This window comes from Rhineura floridana, chromosome 1 (assembly GCF_030035675.1).
Source record: "Rhineura floridana isolate rRhiFlo1 chromosome 1, rRhiFlo1.hap2, whole genome shotgun sequence".
NCBI classification, from domain to species: domain Eukaryota; kingdom Metazoa; phylum Chordata; class Lepidosauria; order Squamata; family Rhineuridae; genus Rhineura; species Rhineura floridana.
Genome location: NC_084480.1, coordinates 867,542 through 890,569, shown reverse-complemented (window position 1 = coordinate 890,569; position 23,028 = coordinate 867,542). Strand labels below are relative to the sequence as shown.

The 23,028-nt window shown below is 54.0% G+C and overlaps 1 protein-coding gene across 1 annotated transcript in view; it reads right to left on the bottom strand.

Moving 5' to 3' along the window:
* Positions 1-1,965: 1,965 nt before the first annotated feature.
* Positions 1,966-23,028, bottom strand: part of TMEM8B (transmembrane protein 8B) — a 35,986-nt gene continuing 14,923 nt past the window's right edge. The window contains exons 3-13 of the mRNA XM_061607340.1: positions 21,529-21,736; positions 20,032-20,165; positions 19,147-19,418; positions 17,183-17,544; positions 16,703-16,799; positions 16,420-16,543; positions 14,374-14,519; positions 13,451-13,629; positions 6,467-6,613; positions 4,949-5,065; positions 1,966-2,310 (exon numbers count right to left, since the gene is read on the bottom strand). Coding sequence (XP_061463324.1) covers positions 1,966-2,310; positions 4,949-5,065; positions 6,467-6,613; positions 13,451-13,629; positions 14,374-14,519; positions 16,420-16,543; positions 16,703-16,799; positions 17,183-17,544; positions 19,147-19,418; positions 20,032-20,165; positions 21,529-21,736 — 2,131 coding nt within the window. The remainder of the gene's footprint in view (positions 2,311-4,948; positions 5,066-6,466; positions 6,614-13,450; positions 13,630-14,373; positions 14,520-16,419; positions 16,544-16,702; positions 16,800-17,182; positions 17,545-19,146; positions 19,419-20,031; positions 20,166-21,528; positions 21,737-23,028) is intronic.

Genomic DNA, 23,028 nt, shown 5'->3' with positions numbered 1-23,028 from the left:
CAGCGGCCAGGGGGAGGCCCTGGGGCTGGTGTGCCGCCCCTCTTCTTCATCGCCCCAGGATCTGGCTATGGGGCAGACTGTCTGTGCTCAGGAGATGGTGCAGCAGAGCCTATGGCACCGGCTGCCACTGCTTTCCTACCACCGTCTAGAGCCGTGACCCCCCAGGCAGGCTGGGCCCCAGTTCCCCTGACTGTTGGTCTGGCTGCCTGCTGGGGTTTGGAGCCCAGAGCCAGTAGGAGGGCCACATACACCCCCACGGCTGCCCTAGAGGAAGAAGGGGCTCCGCTGTGCTTCCTGTTCCTGCACACATGGCGCTGGCACTTTCCCAGGCCTAGGCAGGGTGTGTGTGTGTGTGTGTGTGTGTGTGTGTGTGTGTTGCATGGCGTGTTTGTTGCTTGCTGCACGACCCAGGGCACCTTTGAGGGGAAGGAGGCGTCTCTGCCACACCTGCCAAGGGAGTCCCAGATGGAGGGAGGGGGCTCCTCTTCCATTTTGTGCTCCTGCTGCCCCTGAAGGGGGCTCGCCTGAACCCCCCCAAGCCCAGCATGCTCTGTCCTAAGCAAGCCTTGCAAGACCCCAATGGTTAAATGCTGACGGCATTTCGGAGGGCCCTGCCAGGCTGGTGCTGCCAGTGGAGCTTCCGGGGGGGGGGGGGTTCTCTTTGTTCTCTGCCTCCTCCCAAGTGAGCCAGCTGTCTGTTCTTCTGCTCTCAGGGTGAAATGTTTTGAACGCTGAAGAAACTCCCTCCTGAAGACTACACCATCCAAAGAGATTCTGCTGCCGCTCTGTGGATTCTGTCGCTTGCAGCGCAATTTGGATCTTTCTGGTGCCAGCCAGCCTGAGATGAGGGGCAACTCCACCTGGGCAAGGGGGAGGAGCCTAGTGGGGAAGGCAGCGGTCCAGCTGTGGGGCTGGCACGAGACTGACCGCACACTGGCTGAGCAGGCCTCTTCCCAGGGAAGCTGCTCCTGTCCCCTGGACGGGGGAAAGGGCCCCCTTGGTCCTCCAGATGGTGCTCAGCCACAAAGCAGCGGCTCTTTGCAGCTGGGGTGCAGCCCCAGCCCACACCTGGGGACACCTGGGAAGCAGGATGCTCCCACCCAACTCCTCTGGCTGAGCCTGGTGACATGACACCCTCAGTTTCTGCGCAGGCAGGTCCATGGGTGCTGGCCTCCTGTCCCAGGAGACAGGAGGGGACACGTGGCACCAGCTGCCATCACCTGAGGTGGGGGAGAAAGGGAGCAAGAAGCGCCCTCCAGGCAAGCCCTGCCCCATGCAGGGCATTCAGCTGCAGTGCAGTGGAGGGAAAGCCAAGGTGGTGCCCCCAGATGGTGCTGGACTCCAACTCCTGTCAGCCCCCACCCCACCAGCACAGCCGATGGCCGAGGATGATGGGAGTTGGAGTCCAATGGTGTCCGGAGGGCACCACCTTGGCTACCCTTGGCATTGCAGTTAGCCTAATGATAGCTACGCTGGCCCTGACGGAGAGAGAATCTGCACCCAGAGGGCAGTTTAGACTCCACCTTCCTCCAGCACCAGCACCACCCCAGTGCCCCGGAAGCACCTCCCAAGGCAGCCCCCTGCCCCCCTCACTCCACTCACTCCAGCTCTGGTGTTGGGAAGGTCAGCACACAGGCCTTGCCAATCTCTGCGCACTTCAGCTCTGTCCAGGACTGGTCCTGCGTCCTTTGCATATCAGAGGGAAGGAGCCAGGAGGTAACCCAGTTCCTCAGATCATGGATTGTGGTAGTTCTGCTGCCACACTCCAGAGCCCCATTCAGGCACAGGGTCCCCCTTCCTGTCCTGGCCCGGCAGGCACTCCGCTGAGGACACTGGGAATGTGATCCACGCGGGAGGTGAGGTTTGGGTGCAGCGTTCTGCAATGAGTGCATCTATGGCTGTGGGGCTTGGCGTCCCTGGGAGGAGGACCAGCCCCAGCCGGCCTCCCCAGGCAGAGCGCCCCCCTCAGCTCGTGCAGACACTGGTGACAGAGGCTCCAGTGCTGGGGTCCACCAGTCCCAGCTCCTCCTGCTCATTAATGCAGAGCTGGTAGCCGCAGCCTTTCCGGCGAGGCAGCGGCCCTGTGAGGCTGGTGGCGTCAGGCTTGGCGCGAGGAGGCAGCAAGAAGCCCACGCTGCCCGCAATGAGCATGTGCCAGATGCTGTGGATGTAGAAGTAGTTCTCCTCTGTCTCTACAAAAGCATACAGCAGCACTGCCGATGCCGCGATCAGCGCTCCGGGCAGCAGGTAGAAGGTCCAGCGCTGCCACGTGGGCGGGTAACAGTGTCTGCGGCGGATGCTCCGGGCAGTCTGCAGGCAAGGGGAGAACGTCAGAACGAGCTGCCCAAAGGCCGGGGGGGGAGGAGGAATGGCTTAATGGGGGGCTGGCTCACACCCTCAGTGTAGCAGAAACATCCATATTGATTCTAGGCAGGGCTGGGAACGTCCAGGCAGACGCTCTGGGAAGCCACTGCCAGTCAGTGTAGACAGAACTGAACTAGATGGGCCAGTGCCCCAATTCACTATAAAGCAACTTCCTGTTGTCCTAATGCAATGCACATGTGGGTCTCTGGTAGCCACCCATGCAGGCTATGATCAGACCCAGACCTGCTGAGCTTCAGCAAAGTGGCCTCATGTGCCTTCAGACCAGCCCCTAGGAGCTCTCAGGATTGCTGTTCCTGGAGGTGATCCCAAGATAACTAAGCTCTGCACAACAGCCATGATGGGGCATTTTCAGCTCCATGGATCTTATTAGTATTATTATTTCCATGTATATACCGCCCTTAGCAGAATAGCTCTCAGGGCGGTGAACAAACAAGATAAACTACAATATATCATAGTAAAAAATCACAAAAACATGTACAAACAAACAACAGAAAGCACAACAAAAACGAAATACAACACAAATTAAGAAGGATACGTGTTAAAAGTAGAAAGATTAAGAAAATTAAAAGATTACCTCTTCGGGGAGGCTGTTCCACAACTCAGGGGCCACCACAGAAAAGGCCCTAGATCTAGTAACCACCCTCCAGGCTTCCCGATGAGCTGGTACCCGGAGGAGGGCCTTAGATTCTGAACGAAGTGAACGGGTAGGTTCATAGCGAGAGAGGCGTTCCACAAGGTATTGAGGTCCCACGCCGTGTAAGGCTTTATAGGTCAAAACCAGCACCTTGAATCTCGCCCGGAAGCAAATAGGGAGCCAGTGCAGACGCTCCAGAATAGGTGTTATATGCGAAGACCGACTGGTCCTCGTCAATAGTCTGGCAGCCGCGTTCTACACCAGCTGAAGCTTCCGAACTGTCTTCAAGGGCAGCCCTACATAGAGCGCATTACAGTAATCCAATCTTGAAGTTACCAGAGCATGAACAACGGAGGCGAGGTCGTCCCTGTCCAGATAGGGGCGTAGTTGGGCTACCAGACGAAGATGGTAAAATGCATTCCGTGCCACCGAGGCCACTTGGGCCTCGAGAGACAAGGAAGAATTGAAAAGAACCCCCAAACTACGTACCTGTTCTTTCAAGGGGAGTGTAACCCCATCCAGAACAGGGTGAACATCCACCATCTGAGCAGGGAAGGCGTTCACCAGCAGTGTCTCGGTCTTGTCTGGATTGAGTCTCAGTTTATTAGCTCTCATCCAGTCCATTATCGCGGTCAGGCAACGGTTCAGCACATCAACAGACTCACCTGAAGAAGATGAAAAGGAGAAATAGAGCTGCGTGTCATCAGCATATTGATGGCAACGCACTCCAAAACTCCTGATGACCGCACCCAGCGGCTGCATGTAGATGTTGAAAAGCATGGGGGACAAAACCGACCCCTGAGGGACTCCACAATGGAGAGTCCATGGTGTCGAGTGATGTTCCCCAAGCACTACCTTCTGGTGACGGTCCGCGAAGTAGGAGCGGAACCAGTACCAAGCAGTGCCCCCGACACCCAACTCCGCGAGTCTCCCCAGAAGGATACCATGGTCGATGGTATCAAACGCCGCTGAGAGATCAAGGAGAATCAACAGAGTCACACTCCTTCTTTCCCTCTCCCAACAAAGGTCATCATACAGGGCGACCAAGGCTGTTTCGGTGCCAAAACCGGGCCTAAAACCGGATTGAAACGGATCTAGATAATCGGTTTCATCCAAGAGCGCCTGGAGCTGGCAGGCAACCACCCGTTCCAAAACCTTGCCCAAAAAAGGGACATTCGCCACCGGTCTATAGTTGTTCAAGTTATCTGGGTCCAAGGAGGGTTGCTGTGCCATCCAGGGTCACAGAGGCCCCATGTGCAGCATGCTCCTTCCACAGACAACAACCTTGCAGTAGCATAATCGACTTTGCAAGTCCCATTGTGTTCATCTGGGCTTTCTCTCTGGTAACTGTGTTTAGGGCTGTAGCCTCCTTATTCTGGAGTGAAAGAGGTAAGGCAAGAGGGCTTGATTGTGCCAGGAGCTGTTGATTCTCTTTCATCCACTTCACCCCACTTCAGTCGCTGACTCACCCCTTGGATTTGCATTGATTGATTGATTATGTTTATGAGATGCCTCATAAGATAAACTATCTAGGGGCAGTGTGGTGTAGTGGTTAGTGGGTTGGACTATGACCTGGGAGACCAGGGTGACCTTGGGCCAGTCACTGCCTCTCAGCCTCAGAAGAAGGCAATGGTAAACCCCCTCTGAATACTGCTTACCATGAAAACCGTATTCATAGGTCACCATCTGTCGGAATCGACTGGAAGGCAGTCCATTCCCATTCTCTAGGTGTCACACAAATATATTCTCTGGGCATTGTACACAAACCAGTGGCTAAAGCAAGTTCAGGGCCATTTCCCCAGGATAAACCACCCATATCAACCGGCTGCCAAGCCCCTCTGGTTGACTGGAAATCTTGGCCAGGTGCTGTGCACATGACGACCCCTTGGGATTGGGGAACAGCACAAACAGCCTGGCCCCCATACATACCCAAGCAACGGCCATGATCCCTAAGGCAAAGAGGCTGGGTCCCAGCAGGTTCCAGAGGCCATGTCGGTCCAGCTGCAGAGCCATGGAGAGTAGCATGGCGCCCAGGAGGTACAGCACCTGTTGCGGAGGGAAAGCAGGACGCTGTGAGAGTCCCCACAGGGAAGGCCCACAGGGGTCCAGGGCTCACCCGCTCAGGCCTCGGCACCCTCATTTGCTTTAAGAAGGGCCAGGGAATGCCTGGGGATGGAACGGCTAACAATGAGCATGGAGGCTCCTTTAGGGGCTGCAGCCCAGCAGAGCAGATGCGGCACAAGCATTCCTCTCCTCCAGTTCAAAAGGTGGGCTCTGTCGTTCTTGAACCCTCAGATCCAGATCCCTGGAGTTGTTGTTGATGCTGGTTACCAACTCCCAAGCCACCATTGTGCTTTTGGCCCTTTAATGCCATGGGCTATGCAGGACTGGGGTCCTGATTTGGGGGCCCTCTTTGGGTGCAGATGCCAGAAGGCTGAAACTCACCAGAGCCTCCTCCAGGCCACTTGCTGGGAAACCCTTGCTGGAGAGTCACTACCCAGGACTTCACCCCACCAGGCATGACCCCTAGGATTACTTTTGCTCCTGCTCCGTCGGGCAACCTGGCACGCCCCCCTCCTCCTGGCAGCAATGGTTGTCTCAAGAGATCTACCAGCATCATCAGCAGGTGCACCTCAGGAGCAATACGGTGTCCGTCCCTTTCCCTGCACATGGCTGTCTCTTTCCACGGGGCAGAGAGGGAGGGAGGGAGAGGGAGATCCCTCCCTGCCTGCAGCAGAATGCCAGAGCACAGCAGCCTCTCCAGCAGAGCTGGGGCAACACCCAAGGGGACCAGACTGCTGGCCAGCCTTCCTCCGGAATCCAGCTGCCGAGTGCTCTGTCCATGGGGCTGATGCCTTCCCTGCCATCCCAGGCAGATAACGCTTGAAGCACCTGCTCGGTCCTCCTCCTCCTCTGCAGATACTGGAAACTTGCCTGCTTCCCTGAGGGAAAGTCACTCTCCACAGACTTGGAGAAAACCTTACGCCACCAGGCAGCAGCCTTGGGAGCAGCCATGGAAAGTGCCCGTCCTTCCCCTTCTGACCCATGGAAGGGGCATTGGCCTTTCCAGGGGGTTGGGATACACCCGTTCATCCCCACCCCACATGCACACCCACCCACCCACATCTGCACAGCTCCTGATACTCTGGACCTCAGACCGGCCCGCCCCTTCTCTGGTTCCAGCACCAATTTTGCCCACCTCAGGAGGAGCCTTCCCAAGCAGGGCTCCGGTGTAGTGCGGACACCACAGAGCACAGGCTCTTCCTCTCTTGCCCCTTCAAGGTTATTCCAAGAGAGGCCCCCAGGCCCCTAACTGGCTGCCCTACACTGGCCACTCACTATGGACGTTCCTCACAAGGCCGCCATCTCAAGGCCGAGTTTGCCCTCCCCTGCCTTCCTTGCCAGGCTTGTGGCAAATGGCTCATTTGTGCCATCCCTGCCCCATACCTGTTTAACAACCGGCTGGAGCCGGGCCATGGCAATGACGGTGACCCAGACGGACATGAGGGACCCCAAGAAGTCACAGAACTGCAGCACGTCATAATCCATGATGCAAAAGACCACAATGCCTGGCTGGTCACAGGCATGGTAGAACTGGGAGGAATGGGGGAGGAGGGAAGAGAGAGAGGGGGGGTCAGCAGCATCTAGGGATGGGGGGTTCAGTCTAGGGATTCAGTTTTTGCTTGCATTTTAATCAGAAGCTCCTATACACACTTCTCAAGACAATATGCAAATCGCAACACAGCTATCCTTTGAGATTTGTATTTCTACAAATTTCATGATGCAGTTCTCCCCTGAGCCACAGTGTAGGAAAATGCATATGTGAGGGGAAACTGTGAATAAAAAGGCATGTATTAATGAAAGTAATATACACAAATGCATAATATTAGGGGAAATTGCTTTGCAAAGACGTGGAGATTGGTCAGAACTGCATACCAAAATATGTTAGAAAAAAATTGCACTAAAACGCTAATGAATTTTCATGAGGTGTTTCAAAATAATTCACAGATTGCTGCAGAAATGTGGAGAACCAAGTTTAAGACTGGAAAAATGGGGAACGGAGACAGCCTGACATTGGCAGACGCACCCATCCCTTGCTACAAAGCAGACCCTCCTTCCCCCCCCAGCCCATGGCCACAGTGAGCTCACCCCCACCCACCCCAGGGGCTGTGCAAGACCTCCCTGCATGTCCAGGTCAGACTGCAGAGGCAGCACCAAGGTCCCCCAGTAGGCTTCCCAGCCACACATCCTTCCACCGCAGGACCCCAGTTTTGTGCAGTGGCTGTCCTGGGGAGGTGACGAATGGAGCCTGGCTTCTCCTGGCTTCAGGTGACCCGTGTGTGTGTGTGGGGGGGGGTTTCACTCCTGCTAGTGAGCTGGATGCTGTGGAGGAAGTGAGCTCCAGCCAGGGTTTTTGCGGGGGAGGAAGATAGCTTAGGGGTCAGGTGACTTTGCAGGAGTGAGCAGAGTCTGAGCATCATTGCTAATGATTCTGACTTATAAATGGCAGCTCTTAAATTAAGTTATTTTGGCAAGGATCTGTGCCAGGAAAAAGCTGAAGGGTAGGTCATTGCATGTTGCCTCTGTAGCCAACCAGTGTGTTTCTCCATGTAAACCAATTCCCTGCAGACTGAAGAATGCCATGCCATGGAAAAGGCTCAGTTAGGACCTTTTCTGACATTTAGTTTTCTGTCTGGAAGGATCCAATAGTCTGACATGGTACACTGCACACGTGCACACTCACACACCCTGACATTACTTTGATTTTGGTCAAAATTGGGGCAGGAGGAGGTCTGACAGCATCTCTCTCGACTGGATGAATGGGCAAAGGGGTACAATGGAAGTGACTGCAAGTGATGTGCATCTCAACTTCACACAGTTTCCAGAGGGTAGCCTTGGGGAATCAGCTGTTGTGTCCAGGTCAACAAAGAATCTTTCACCAGCTTGAAGACGAACACATTTTATTATGGCATAAACCTTTGTGGACCAAAGTCTACTTGAAGTAGGCCTCTGGTTAGGCCTCATCTTGAGTTCTGCATCCAGTTCTGGTCTCCGCACTGCAAGAAGAATGCAGACAGACTGGAACAGGTTCAGAGGAGGGCAACGAGGATGATCAGTGGACTGGAAACAAAGCCCTATGAGGAGGGACTGAAAGAACTGGGCATGTTTAGCCTGGAGAAGAGAAGACTGAGGGGAGATATGATAGCACTGTTCAAGTACATGAAAGGTTGTCACACACAGGAGGGCCGGGATCTCTTCTGGATCCTCCCAGAGTGCAGGACATGGAATAATGGGCTCAAGTTGCAGGAAGCCAGATTTCGACTGGACATCAGGAAAAACACCCTAACTGTTAGAGCCATAAGACAATGGAACCAATTACCTAGAGAGGCAGTGGGCTCTCCGACACTGGAGGCATTCAAGAGGCAGCTGGACAGCCATCTGTCGGGAATGCTTTGATTTGGATTCCTGCATTGAGCAGAGGCTTGGACTTGATGGCTTTGTAGGCCCCTTCCAACTCTACTATTCTATGATTCTATGAAGTGAATTAAAGTCACATAAAAACGTATGCCACTTTGTTAGCCTTCAAGGTGCCACAAGGCTTTCTGATGTGTTAACTTCACATCCTCCCTCTAGGATATACACCTTAATATGGTGAGGTGGGTTGAGAGTGTTCAAGAAGCTGAGAGCAATGCCATCAGGAGTCTAGACCAAGAGGCTAGACTCCTAGCGGGGGCACCCAAGGCAGAATGGTTGCAGCTGAGACACCATACTAAGATGCATCCAAACTCAGAGGAAGGCAATGGTAAACCACCTCTGAATACCTTTTACCAGGGTGAAAGCAATACACTGAAGAACTCTATAAAAGAGATGCAAGGATGACAGATTCATTCGTGGAGGAACCATATGATGAAGAACCAGACATTTTAGAATGTGAGGTGGAAGCTGCTCTTACAATACTTGAAAGAAACAAAAGACTAGGAACAGATGGCATACGAACAGAGTAGTTACTGAGACTGAATCTGTCCAAATTTTGACGAAAATTTGTCAACAAATATGGAACAGATAACAATAGCCCATAGACTGGAAGCACTCAATATACATCCCAGTTCCAAAGAAAGGGGATCCCAGGGAATGCAGTAATTATTGAACTATTGCCTTAATATCCCATGCAAGTAAAGTAGTGCTCAAGATTCTACAACAAAGGCTCTTACCATATATGGAGCAAGAAATGCCAGATGTCCAAGCTGGATTTGGAAAGGGAAGAGGCACCAGAGATCATATCGCAAACATACAGAATGATAAGGAGATTGCAGAGAAGCTAAATGAATTCTTTGCATCTGTCTTCACAGTGGAAGATATAGGGCAGATCCCTGAACCTGAACTAACATTTGCAGGAATGGATTCTGAGGAACTGAGACCAGTTGTTTACCGGGCCCAATTCAAGGTGTTGGTTTTGACCTTTAAAACCCTATACGGTTCCGGCCCAGTTTATCTGAAGGAATGCCTCCAGCATCATCAATTATGCCGCCTAACAAGATCAGCCACACAGGACCTTTTCTCGGTCCCACCAGTCAGAACAGCTAGGCTGGTGCGGACCAGAGAGAGGGCATTCTCGGTTGTGGCCCCCACTCTCTGGAACTCTCTCCTTTTCGGTCTCCGACATGCCTCCTCCCTAATGGGTTTTCGCCGAGCCTTAAAAACCTGGCTATTCAGGCAGGCCTACAGAATCCTTGGGGTGGATGAGCTTTTATAATGTATTAATTGATGTTTGGATTATTTTTGTACTTTTTGATTGTATATTGTATTTTATCCTGGTTGTTGTAAGTCGCCTAGAGTGTCCGTTAACTCGGACAGATAGGCGACTAATTAAATAAAATTTATTATTATTATAAATAGTGGTAACGAGAGAGGAAGTTCTAGGCTTAATGGACAATATAAAAACTGACAAATCACCGGGCCCGGATGGCATCCACCTGAGAGTTCTCAAAGAACTCAAATGTGAAATTGCTGATCTGCTAACTAAAATATGTAACTTGTCCCTCGGGTCCTCCTCCGTGCCTGAGGACTGGAAAGTGGCAAATGTAACGCCAATCTTCAAAAAGGGATCCAGAGGGGATCCCGGAAATTACAGGCCAGTTAGCTTAACTTCTGTCCCTGGAAAACTGGTAGAAAGTATTATTAAAGCTAGATTAACTAAGTACATAGAAGAACAAGCTCTACTGAAGCAGAGCCAGCATGGCTTCTGCAAGGGAAAGTCCTGTCTCAGTAACCTATTAGAATTCTTTGAGAGTGTCAACAAGCATATAGATAGAGGTGATCCAGTGGACATAGTGTCCTTAGACTTTCAAAAAGCATTTGACAAGGTACCTCACCAAAGACTTCTGAGGAAGCTTAGCAGTCATGGAATAAGAGGAGAGGTCCTATTGTGGATAAGGAATTGGTTAAGAAGCAGAAAGCAGAGAGTAGGAATAAACAGACAGTTCTCCCAATGGAGGGCTGTAGAAAGTGGAGTCCCTCAAGGATCAGTATTGGAACCTGTACTTTTCAACTTGTTCATTAATGACCTAGAATTAGGAGTGAGCAGTGAAGTGGCCAAGTTTGCTGATGACACTAAATTGTTCAGGGTTGTTAAAACAAAAAGGGATTGCGAAGAGCTCCAAAAAGACCTCTCCAAACTGAGTGAATGGGCGGAAAAATGGCAAATGCAATTCAATATAAACAAGTGTAAAATTATGCATATTGGAGCAAAAAATCTTCATTTCACATATACGCTCATGGGGTCTGAACTGGCGGTGACCGACCAGAAGAGAGACCTCGGGGTTGTACTGGACAGCACGATGAAAATGTCGACCCAGTGTGCGGCAGCTGTGAAAAAGGCAAATTCCATGCTAGGGATAATTAGGAAAGGTATTGAAAATAAAACAGCCGATATCATAATGCCGTTGTATAAATCTATGGTGCGGCCGCATTTGGAATACTGTGTACAGTTCTGGTCGCCTCATCTCAAAAAGGATATTCTAGAGTTGGAAAAGGTTCAGAAGAGGGCAACCAGAATGATCAAGGGGATGGAGCGACTCCCTTACGAGGAAAGGTTGCAGCATTTGGGGCTTTTTAGTTTAGAGAAAAGGTGGGTCAGAGGAGACATGATAGAAGTGTATAAAATTATGCATGGCATTGAGAAAGTGGATAGAGAAAAGTTCTTCTCCCTCTCTCATAATACTAGAACTCGGGGACATTCAAAGAAGCTGAATGTTGGAAGATTCAGGACAGACAAAAGGAAGTACTTCTTTACTCAGCGCATAGTTAAACTATGGAATTTGCTCCCACAAGATGCAGTAATGGCCACCAGCTTGGATGGCTTTCAAAGAAGATTAGACAAATTCATGGAGGACAGGGCTATCAATGGCTACCAGCCATGATGGCTGTGCTGTGCCACCCTAGTCAGAGGCAGCACGCTTCTGAAAACCAGTTGCTGGAAGCCTCAGGAGGGGAGAGTGTTCTTGCACTCGGGTCCTGCTTGCGGGCTTCCCCCAGGCACCTGGTTGGCCACTGTGAGAACAGGATGCTGGACTAGATGGGCCACTGGCCTGATCCAGCAGGCTCTTCTTATGTTCTTATCTTCTCATACATGGGATAATGGAACAGACCAAGGAATTTCAGAAGGAAATCACCCTGTGCTTGATAAATTACAGCAAAGCCTTTGACTGTGTAGATCATTAAAATTTTTGGAATACAGCATCTGATTGTCCTGATGAAAGTTAAAGAGGAAAGTACAAAAGCAGGACTGTAGCTGAATGTCAAGCAGACTAAAGTAATGACAACAGAAGATTTACGTAAATTTAAAGTTGACAATGAGGACCTTGTTAAGGATTATCAATACCTTGGCACAGTCATTAACGAAAATGGAGACAATAGTCAAGAAATCAGAAGAAGGCTAGGACAGGGTGTGTGCTTTGAGAGAACTAGAAAAGGTCCTCAAGTGCAAAGATGTATCACTGAACACCAAAGTCAGGATCATTCAGACCATGGCATTTCTGATCTCTATCTATGGATGTGAAAGTTGGACAGTGAAAAAAGCAGATAAGAGAAAAATCAACTGATCTGAAATGTGGTGTTGGGGGAGAGCTTGGCACATACTATGGACAGCAAAAAAGACCAATAATTGGGTGTTAGAACAAATTAAACCAGAACTATCACTAGAAACTAAAATGGTGAAACTGAGGCTATCATACTTTGGACACATAATGAGAAGACCTGATTCACTAGAAAAGACAATAATGCTGGGAAAAACAGACGGGAGTAGAAAAAGAGGAAGGCCAAACAAGAGATGGACTGATTCCATAAAGGAAGCCACAGACCTGAACTTGCAAGTTCTGAACAGGGTGGCTCATGACAGATGCTCTTGGAGGTGACTGATTCATAGGGTCACCGTAAGTCGTAATTGACTTGAAGGCACATAACACACACACACACACACACACACAACTTCATGTATGTAGGTGGAGATGCCTGCCCAGCAAGAGGGGTACTGGGAACAGAGGGGGAAGCTCAATGCCAACTCCCCCTGCGTGGTAGGAGGTGGCTGAGGTGATTTTAGAGCTAGGAGCTTATTTGTAAAGTGTGCCGCTCATCATGCTGTTACATCAAGGCATGGCACAGTCACACTTAGAATACTGTATCCCACCCACCGTGGTTGCCACTTTGTGGAAAAGGATGTTGTAGAGCTGGAAAAGGTACAGAGAAGGCCAGCTCAACAGACTGTGGGGACAATGCAGGTCTCCTGGGAAGAAAGGCTAAAGGAGCCTTATTCCCCTTCTCCCCACAAGCTGGTTCCCCTCTCCAGATGTTTTGGTCTCCGGCTGCCATCAGCCCCAGCCTGCCAGCCAGCCTGGTTCTATAATGCTGTGGCTGATGGGAGTTGGGAGTCCAAACATCTGGAGCCTGGGCTAAAGCATTTGAAGCTTATGACCATATGAATGGCACGGCGGGAGGGCAGAGAGCCCTTCTGCAGAAGAATCCAGAGGCCATCCGTTGAAACTGACTGGCAGGAGGCTCAAAACAGACAATTTCAATTTTATTGTAAGCCACCCTGAGTGCCCGATTATAGGGTAGAAGGGTGGGATAGAAATATTTTGAATAAATAAAAAAGGGAAGGAAGTCTTTTTTCCCCCCCAAGTCGAAATGACTTGTGGAATTCACTGCTGAAAGCTGCTGTGCAGTCCACAATGAGCTTGATCAGTTTCTGAGAAACTAGACAAGTATGTGGAGGAGGAGGAGGAGGCAGCCACAACAGTGAAACAGAGCCTCCCTATTCAGAAGCAGCCTACCATCGAAAAGGCAACACTGTGGTAAGCACAAAGGCCAGTCTGGGGCAACACTGGGGGCAAGGGGGAGGGTGCCCTGCCCTATTACCAGATTGCCCCCCCTCACCGTGGAGAAGAACATGGTGAAGATATAGACAGCGGCCTCCAGGATGTAGTTGCTCCGCACGGCAATCACCACTGGTGGGACAAACATGAGGTTGCTCAGGCAGAGGAGCAGTGTGGAGAGTAGCTGGAACCCGTAAGAGAAGGCAGCTGTGTTGTCGGTGCAGCCCCAGCCGCTCCAGCCTGTGGGGAGGGAGAGGAGAAGGGGGGCAGGAGTCAGGGCTGGAAGCCACAGGAGGGACCCAGAGGGGGGGCGTGCAGGCTGTATGAGGTCCACCATCGTCATCTCTCCCAGATAGGGCTGGTTGGGGAATCTTCTGCCCAAATTCCCCCAGAGCATCCTGGAGGCCAAATAAGGAGCTCCAGTCCTCACCCTGAGAGAAGAACATGCAAGGCCCCTTTGAAATTGGAAGGGGGAGTGGGCCTGACTCTGCGAGTAAGCGTTCCCACCAAGGAACTCAGACAGGCTTCATTGGTGTCTGGATGCATCTTGTTTTTGATGCTGGCACTCATGAAGAGAGATAAAGGAATGACCCTGAGCATGTGCAGAGGGCATTTCCCTCACCACTAAGTAATCAGGACAAGCAGCTCCCACTTGGGAGGCAAGGCCCAGCAGTTCTCTGAGAGAGCCCTTCCAATATGGCTAGCATGGCCAATGGTCGGGGATGATGGGAGATGTAGTCCAAAACACTGAAGGGCACCACCTTGGCCACTCCTGCTGCCTTACATTGGGTCAGACCATTGGTCCACCTAGCTCAGTATTGTCTACACTCACTGGCAGCAGTGGCTCTCCAGAGTTTCAGGCAGGGGACGTTCCCAGCCTCACCTGGAGATGCCTGCTGGGCATTGGAGCTGGGCTTGCAGCTGCCACGGGCGCCCTCCCTCTCCATCTCCCCCGCCCCCATCCCAGCCTCCCTGCCAGCTCACCAGCTTTGCACTCGCAAGCAGCATACAGGTAATTGTTGGTGCGCAGCAGTTTGCACTGGCCGTAGGGGCCACAGTCGTTGATGCAGGGGGAGAGGTAGGTCCGCAGGTATACCTCGGCCACTGACACATTCCCACATGGCTCCAGCCTGGAGGAAAAGAAAGGGTGGCAGTCAAGGGTGGCAATGTGGAGAGGAAGGCAGAGGTGTGTGTGTGTGTGTGTTGGAGCCAACGTGCACCTCCCTCCTGGCCCCTCAATCCTCTCTAAGCATTCAGGATAGGCATGCGCACTTTCATCTTGAAGGTGACAATCCTGACCCCACTGGGGTGTAGTGAGATAACTGGGGTGTCGGCAAACATGCATCTGGATCATACAGGGGTGGAAGTGGCTGGAGGGGCTGCTTGGAATGTAAGGTACCCCCCTCCATCTTCACATTCCTACTATAAAACCCCCTCCTCCATCTACCTTTAAAAAAAAAAGGCTTTGGGGGCTCTGCTACCTGGGTTTGCATGTAGCATGCACTTAGCCCTTGTGGGAAGCCAATTCTGCCTGTACAATCTGAGCCTGCAAAAACAGCCCCTTCCTCCCTGCCAAAGTTGGTTCAACAGCCAACAAGGGGAAGGCACAGGCACATGCCTGAATGTATGTAGGTCTCCCCCCACTCTTTCTAAATAGTCTCCTCTGGATTTCAGTTGTGCCCACAGCCCATGCCAGGAGCGATTGGTTCCCTCCTGGCTGCCCAGTTCAGCAATTTGCCTGAATGGATGAGCCATTGGCTTCAGGGAGCTGCAATGGCAAGGCCTGAACACCGCAAACACCTGCCAGGGGCTTCCTATTGGGTGGTGAGTGGCTCTCTTTAGACCTGTCTTCGGCCTTGCCTGGGGTGGGCAGGTTGGGGACGGGCCTCTCTCAGCCGGCATCCATGCTGACCCAGAGATGGTCCTTGAGGTTTGCAGTAGTGTGGGGCCGCACCTGCATTTCTGCTTCTTGTTCAAAGATAGGGCTTTCCTGGTTCCCTCTGCTTGCTTTGCCCAGAGGTCCCACCTCTGCCTGATCATCCTATGCATGATGCCGAGGTCTGCAGTCTGAGGATTTTGTCTGTATGGCTCTGGGCTTCTCGGGCTCCAGCAGGGAGCAAGACTCTGGCCCAGTGAAAGGGCCGCCTCACTTTAGGTCTAGCTGTGCTTCCCTCCCAGCTGTTCCAAAAAAGAGGCCTGGTGGCAGACCCCATTCGGAGCTAGCCCAGAACCTGAGATGGTCTCTGTTGGCTTGGTCCTGCTCTTTTGAAGAAAACCAACCCAACCCTCACACACCCCAAGGGCTGAGCCTCAACGGAAAATGGAGAGAGCCGCCCCCCCAGATCAGCCCAAGTGCTACAAACCCCCTTCTCCACCAGACTGGGAACTGGACGCCTGCAAAATCTTTGCCCTTCCTGGGAGCTCCCTTCACTCAGTGACAACAGCTCTCCCTCTTGGAAAGTGGCTCCTGGCCCATTTTTAACCCCCTTCAAAATGAGTTGCTTCAAAGTCCTCCTCCACGCCGCTGCTCTTGGCAAGGCAAATGGAGCCGCCTGTCTCCACATGTTCCATCCCGTCCTTTCCAGTCTCCCTTATGGCAGGATTTGCCCTCTTGCCTGCCTAGTTTCTGCCACCCTTTGCAAGAAGGGAAGTGGGGAGGGTTGGGGTCTGGGCTCTGGTCCTGAAGCTGGTCAGCCGGGAAATGTCCCTTTGTCCGAGGGTGACACAGCTGCTGGGTCTGTTTGAGAAACAAGGGGCATCTCAAGGGGTGATAGTGTGAAAGTTGCAGACAATTAGCAGTGATCAGGGAGGGGGGAGAAGTGGGAGGGTCCTTGCTCAGTTCTTTGTTCCTTCCAGAAGAAGCTGGATAAATTGTGCAAAATATGCAAATATATGAAGATTTGTGTGATCCACATAATTTGTGCAGGCTGCACAGTCCCGCAGGAAAGTCCCCCTCCCAGCCAGTCCCAGCCTGCTTGAGAAGAGGGGGCTGGGGGGGTCTCCCTGGGCTCTCCTGCCTGTCAGTCTCACCCACGCTCCGTGGCACAGAGCAAGCGTAGACTCAGGTACCAGCTCCCGGTCTGTGGGTACGGGATCCGCAACCGGGCCAGGGGGGCAGTGGCATTGATGGACAGAAGGTATCCCGCCAGCAGCTCTGCCAAGGAAGAGGAAAGCAGCAGATGACCCAGAGGCTGGCTGAGGACGTCACTCCCCAACCCACTTCAGCCGGAGCTGTTTCCCTTCACCTCTGCAGGAAGGGCACCACCCCTCGTCGGGCTAGCCAGGGCAGAGGTGGGCACCGGCTGAAGCTTACCTGTCTCGCAGGTGACCGATGAGTTCTCTTCGGATGCCAAAGGGACCTCGTGGTTCAAGCATGCAAAAACTGTTGCATTCTCCCCCCGCAGGGAGGACTAAGGGAACAGATACCCAGTTAGGTCATTATGTTGTCATATGTGTTATGCTGTTATTATGTATGCATGTTAATTGCCTTGAGTGCCCTGCCTAGGACACAACAGAGGGGCCCTTAGTATTTTAAAGAAATAAAAAGTTCCGGAGGGACCCCACCCCGTTTCTCCTGCTCGTGCATCTTACTAGCAGTGTCCAGCCACGGCATCCCATCACGTCTGCTACTGACTCCCCTGCACAAGTCCAAGCTTCCCGCGGACTCACCCTCTCCATCTGCCAAAGCCCCACCACCACTTGGCCCTCTCTGGGCCCCATTCTGCCCGCCCCTCCTGACGGCCCTCCATCCAAGCCCACATCCACTGCATTCCCTCTCCGCCTGCAGACTCACCACATTCAGCTTGAGCTCCAGGTTGAGGGCACCTCCGCTGTCAAGCACTGGCAGAAGGTGGATGGCAAAGATGGCCGGCCGGCTGGGGGGCACGGAGACGTTGGGGCCAAAGAAGATGTAGAAGTGGACAGAGAAGGTGTCCAGCTCATTGCGCAGGGTGGGCCGGATGGGCCAGCACCGTTCGCTGGCGGCGGGTGTCGGGGTGGGCGCTGAGGGAGCCAGGTGCTGGGTGCCGTTTGGAAGGGAGGGGAGCGGGACATCTGCTGAGGCCAGCCCCCCGGGGGAGCCAAAGGAGTGAGGCATGTTCAGATTGGAGCCAGGCATCTGGAAGAGGGAGCGAGCCAGGCCTGTGCGAGAGCAGTCTGGGGGGACAGGAGAGGGAGCCACTGTGGGAGAAGCACTCAGCAGGCCACTCATGCCAGCAACACCCGCTGCGCTGCCCGTGAGGTGGCCCTGGGCCTTGCTGGAGAGGGAGGCCTGCACCTTTCAAGCCTCCTTCCGGTCTCTGCCTTGCACCTCCCAGGGGGCAGCTCCATCAGCTTCCAGACGCCCCCCCGCCCCCAACTCCTTCCCCATAGATTTCCTCATGGCATACTCTCAGGTATTGGCAGGTTTGGGACTGAGGGGGCCTCTCCTGCCATGTAAACTTCAGGGGGCCTCACTGGGGATGGTGCTGTCCTGCCACACGTTAGACTGGCATCCGTCAGGAGCAGGCCGGCTCTGCCAGTGCAAGTCCTTGGCCGAAAACTCTCTTGGGTGGTTTGCGAAAGTTTTTATTTATTTTCCTGTTGTTAATTGTACTGTTTTGCCACCATGTGCTCCTTTGGGAGGAAAGGCAGGACAGATACCTGATAAGAAAATTATATGAGCAACTTGTGGCCTTTGGGGGTCTCCTTTGTGCCCCCTCGGTTTCCTCCCACCCACCCATTGCCACTGCTGAATTTCCCCCACCCTCTTTTTCCTGCTGAAAATATGCCCGTGGCCTTCCCTGCTGCCAGCCTGCCCAATGCTGCCTGTCTCCTGCTTCTCCTGGGGCCTAAAACGGATCCTCTCCCTGCTGTGCTCCACAGCCAGCAGCCCTCGGAGAAAAGGCATCAGAGCATCCTCCCCTTCTCGCAGATGCTCTGGACCCGTCCTCCGAGTTCCAACCACTGGGCACTTCAGGGAGGCCCTGCCTGGCACAGCATCCAGCCGATGCTCAACTTGGGCTACTCTCTGGTTGGGCTGGAGGACTGGTTTGCGAGAAAGCAGTGAGTGAGACAAAGCTGAACAAGCACCAATGTAAGCTGCCTGCCTGTGTGCCATCTAGGAGGGGGGGGGCTGAAGGAAAAGCAAGCAGGCTGGAGGGGGGAATGCTGCATTTAAGGAGAGTGAGCTCGTTTCTCAGTGTACAGTTTGCTCAGTGCCTGTTTCATCGCCGGGTGAGGGTGAAACAGAGCAAAGGGGAAACTGTGCTTTTTAACCTGAGCTGGGCCCAGGGTTGCAAGGCAGGTCTTGCTTTATTACTTTTAGAAGTTTATCGTTGTAAAACGCTTAGAAGCCATTTTTGGCAAGAAAGCGATGTATGCATAATAAATATGCTAGGAGAACCGTTGTCTCTCTCTCTCTCTCACACACACACACGCACGAACGCAGCCTAGCCTAGTGTTGCTGGCTCTGACGGGCAGCCGAGACTGTCCTGGATTGTCTCGGGCAGAGAAGGAGGACCCACAACCTGATCCTTCCTTTGCTGGGGATTAAGGCAGGGGTGGGGGGTTGTGCTCTGCCACAGAGCTGGCCAAGCTCCCCCCTCCCCATTCCAGCTGGGTGGGATTTCCCCAGAAGCATCTCTGTGCCAGTGCCCTGTTCCTAGCCTGTCTGCAGATCCCTATAGGGCATCTTTAGACCCAAATGGCTGTTGCCTTGTTCCCCAGGCGCTCCAGCCCCACAGCTGCCCCCCCTGCTGCCTCAAGCTCTTCACTCACCCTTCAGCTGCACCACTAACTGGAAGTTGATGCTGCTGGCCAGGCCCAGGTGCTTCTCGACCAGGACATAGTACCAGTTCTGCCAGAAGGGGAGGTCCAGGGCCAGGCGGCAGCTCGCGCGCCCCCAGCAGTCTGCGGCGGTGGAGTTGTGCAGGGGGGCAGCCTTGCCTCGCACTCTCAGCCACAGCGGGCAGCCCTCCACACTCTGGTTGGCTCCGCGGCAGTTTCTCAGCTGCACCAGCACCCTGGAGATGAAGCTGGGGACAAAGACCCTAGCAAGGGAAGGAGGCGGATTTATTCCTGGGCTTGAAGGATTCACGCCCAAGCTCTGCAGGCAGCCGGAGGAAGGCCCTCTCATGGCCAAAGTGGACCCTCCAGACTTGGACACATGAGGGCTCGCTCTTGAACTGCTGGGATCAGAGAGTGGCTCTCAGCCAGGAGCTCAGCCCAGGCAGCCTCTGGTCAGGGCCGGCCCTCCCAGTTGGCAGAGTGAGATGCCTGTCTCAGGTGGCAGCTGCTGGGGGGGGAGGAGCAGACGCACTGTGCATGCCACATGGTCTGCCTAAGCTAGTCTGAGGAGGATTAATTGGGGGGACGGGGAAGCGATGGCTTCTGGACTCTGCATCATTCCTTGCCACACAGTGTGTGTACTTTACTTCCAAAAAAAGGAAAGAATGCTCTCCACCAAGGCGCCACCCAGGTTTCGTGCCTTGTGTTAATTACTTATGCCAACGAGGCCACGCTTCCTGTAGGTGCCCCTCGAGCACTCGCTTTATTTCATTCTGCTCCAGCTGTTGGCAGCAAACAGGACATGCAAGGGGGGGAGGGGGCAGGCTTGCTTCCCCACCCCAAGGAAAAGCTCCTCCCCACATCTCTGGCACTCACTTGTACAGCAGGGACCGGTTGTGGGGGGACAGGACGTGCTCAGTCACATAGCCAGGGTACAGCACCCCGACACCCACCAGGCGCTGGACGATGAGCTGGGGCTGGAAGAGGTACTGGCAGTCCTCAGCAAGACCCTGTTGGGGGGGGAGGAGAGGAGGAGGACACAGTTAGGAGGCGAGTGGCCCAGGGTCACCACCAGCCCTTTCAGGAGGACCTTGCCAGTTGCCAGAGAGACACCAGCTGGCACCCAGGGGAGCAGATAGCAAGCCAAAGCGATGCCGGCATAGCCAGTCCCAGCCCCACTGCCCACCTGACCTCTGCTCTGCCAAGAGGGCAAGCAGCCTGTGCCATGAGAATCCGCCCCCACATCCCACCTACCTTGCCACAATTCTTCTCCTCCCTAAACCTCCGGAGCAGGTTGGTGGATGGAAGCCTTCACCCCCCAGATTTGGGGTGCTGCGTAGAGCTGGGGTGGCGGCCAAGGCAAGGGGCTGGTTGGGGGCTTTGAGTGGGGCTGGTCCTCTAGAGCCAAGGTGGAAGGAGCAGCCTTGTACTGGATCAGACCATTGGACCTCATGGCACAGGATGCTCAACCTTGACTGCTCGCAGCTTCTCACAGCTCAAACCATTCCTAGCCCAGAGGCCCCTCTTCTTTACTGATGGTGTCATGACTCACGGCTGGTGGGGCCCAGCGGGGTGCAGCCAGAGGGAGGGAGGGAGGGAGGACTCAGATGAGGTTCAGGTACTTCCTCCGGGGGATGGCAGAAAGGAGGAGAACTGCCAGTACCTTCCTCCGGGCCCTCCCACCATCTTCCGAGTCCAGAGTCCCCTGAAGTACCTCTGTCCTCCCAGCCTCTCAGAAGCCAAAGGCTACAAATCAGGGGAGGGCCCTTTCACCAGCCTCCTCCAGGAAGGCAGAGCTACACCCTGGCTGGGCGGGCAGCCTGCGTAAGGCGCCAGGAGCTTCTGCTGAGACACCTTCTGTAGTTCCTGGAGCAGGGCCCTGTCTGCGCTCTGTGCTACCAAACATTGCTTGCTTCCCCCATGAGCCAAACTGGACAGAGACACTCTGCCTAGGATACAAAGTCCATGTAGCCCAGGATGGCCCACACTGGCTGGCAGCCGCTCTCCAGGCTCTCCTGCAAGAAGGGTCTTCCCCAGCCCTCCCTGGAGATGCTGCCAGTGACTGAACCTGGGACCTTTTCCATGCAGAGCAGGCCCTCTCCCTCCATGGCATTGTTTCCTACAGAACCTTCCCCCTGCAAAGTATGGATCCCCATGACCAATCCTGAGGGTACAGGAAAGTGGGCAACACACGACCCCAGCCGGACTCTCTCCCCACCCCCACCCCCTTGCTTCTATCGAACAGGAACGGTCACCTGGATACTGAATTCATTTTGATCCAGATCCTCCTCCTTGAGTATTCCTGCCCCAGGTTACCAGCTCACTCTGCCCATTGGGTGGCCCAACTGATTGGAACCACTTCCAGAGGCTCACCTTGACAGAGATCTTGCCCTGTTCTTTGGGCAAGTGGGCCGCCAGGAACCAGTCCCCAGGCAGGGGACTGGTGATGTTGAAGACCCCTGTGGTCCTGTTTGGCAGGGTCCAGGTGAGAGTGAGGGCGAAGGAGCCTGGCACAGCCGTGTCCCGGGGGAAATGGGTGCGCAGAGGGTTAATGACAGGGGGCGCCCCAGAGCGGAAATACCTGCCAAGGAGAGAGGGAGGAGGTGAGAGGGGGCCCCAGAAGGGCTCTGGGCACAGGTGTGTGTGTGAGAGAGAGAGAGAGGGCAGAGCCACACCTTGCAGTGAAAGCATGGCCAACACATGCACAAATCACATGACTTCCCCCAGAGAATCCTGGGAACTGCGGTTTCCCCCTCACAGAGCTGCAGAGTTCCCATAATTCAAGGGACTTTAGTTGAGAGGAAGGACAGAACCAGACGGAATGATTTGCTTCGCTATTCTGCCCTTCCTCCAGAAGGAGCCCAGGGGGCCAACAGCAAATGCAATGGGGGAAAGGGGGGATTAAAACATTTAAATCCCAAATGAAGCCCAGCTTGGAGAGGGAGTTGGAAGGAATACCTAGAGGGAACCAACCCTCGGCTCTGGGGCAGGAAAATCCATCCCCAGTGCAGCCCAGACAGATTCCTGCCCAGCCTCTTACTGGGGGCCTCCCAGGAGAGCGAGGCCAAGCCTGTCCTGGCCCCTGCCCCCCCCCCCCGGCCAAGCTAGTCGCAGGCTTCTGCAGATCCTCTCTTTTCCAAAGGAACTGCTCCCCCCTCTTTGCCAGTCTGCCAGTGGACCGGCTGCTCCTTGGCCTGCCCTCAGCCAATACAGGGAACAACTTCCAGCTCTCCTCTTTAACATATCTGACCACTGTCTGCGTCCTCCCATCCCTCTGTGGAGGAACAGCCGTTTTTGCAGTGCCTTTCTGTGGTTCATGGTGCTGCAGCCTGCCCATCACAGCCTCAGGACAAAGAGTGGATAGGTTTGTTTGTTTGCAGACAGTCATTGCTGGAGGAGGAGGAGGAGGAGAAGGAGGGAGGGGGTCCTTTTGGTGTGCCGGTGGCAGCAGTGGCCTATTAACCAGGGGGGATGGCACGGTGGCATGCATGTTGCCCTCCCCCACTGCTCTCTACGCCTGCCTCTTCCTCCCCCTGCCTCTCTCTCCCCTCCCATCTCACTCAACAATATGGGGCACTGCAGAACCGCTGTGGCAGGTTCCACTGATGGCTGGGGGCCACCCTGGTGTGGTGCCAACATGCAGTTCCGACTTCACTGCCATGCCCAAATCTCCCTCCCCCACTTCCTGCTCTGCCGGCCTGGCTTGTTTTTTGCCCACAGGGAGAACCAGGGTGGCAGAGAGGAGGCCTGGGATCCTGCTGCTGGGGTGGGGGACTTGTGGGGTGGGTCTTTCCCCCCACAGGGCTTCCTGCCTCCCCCTGAAGAGGGAGCTGGAGGCAGGCACGGCTTCAGGCTTGCTGGGGCTTGGCAGGA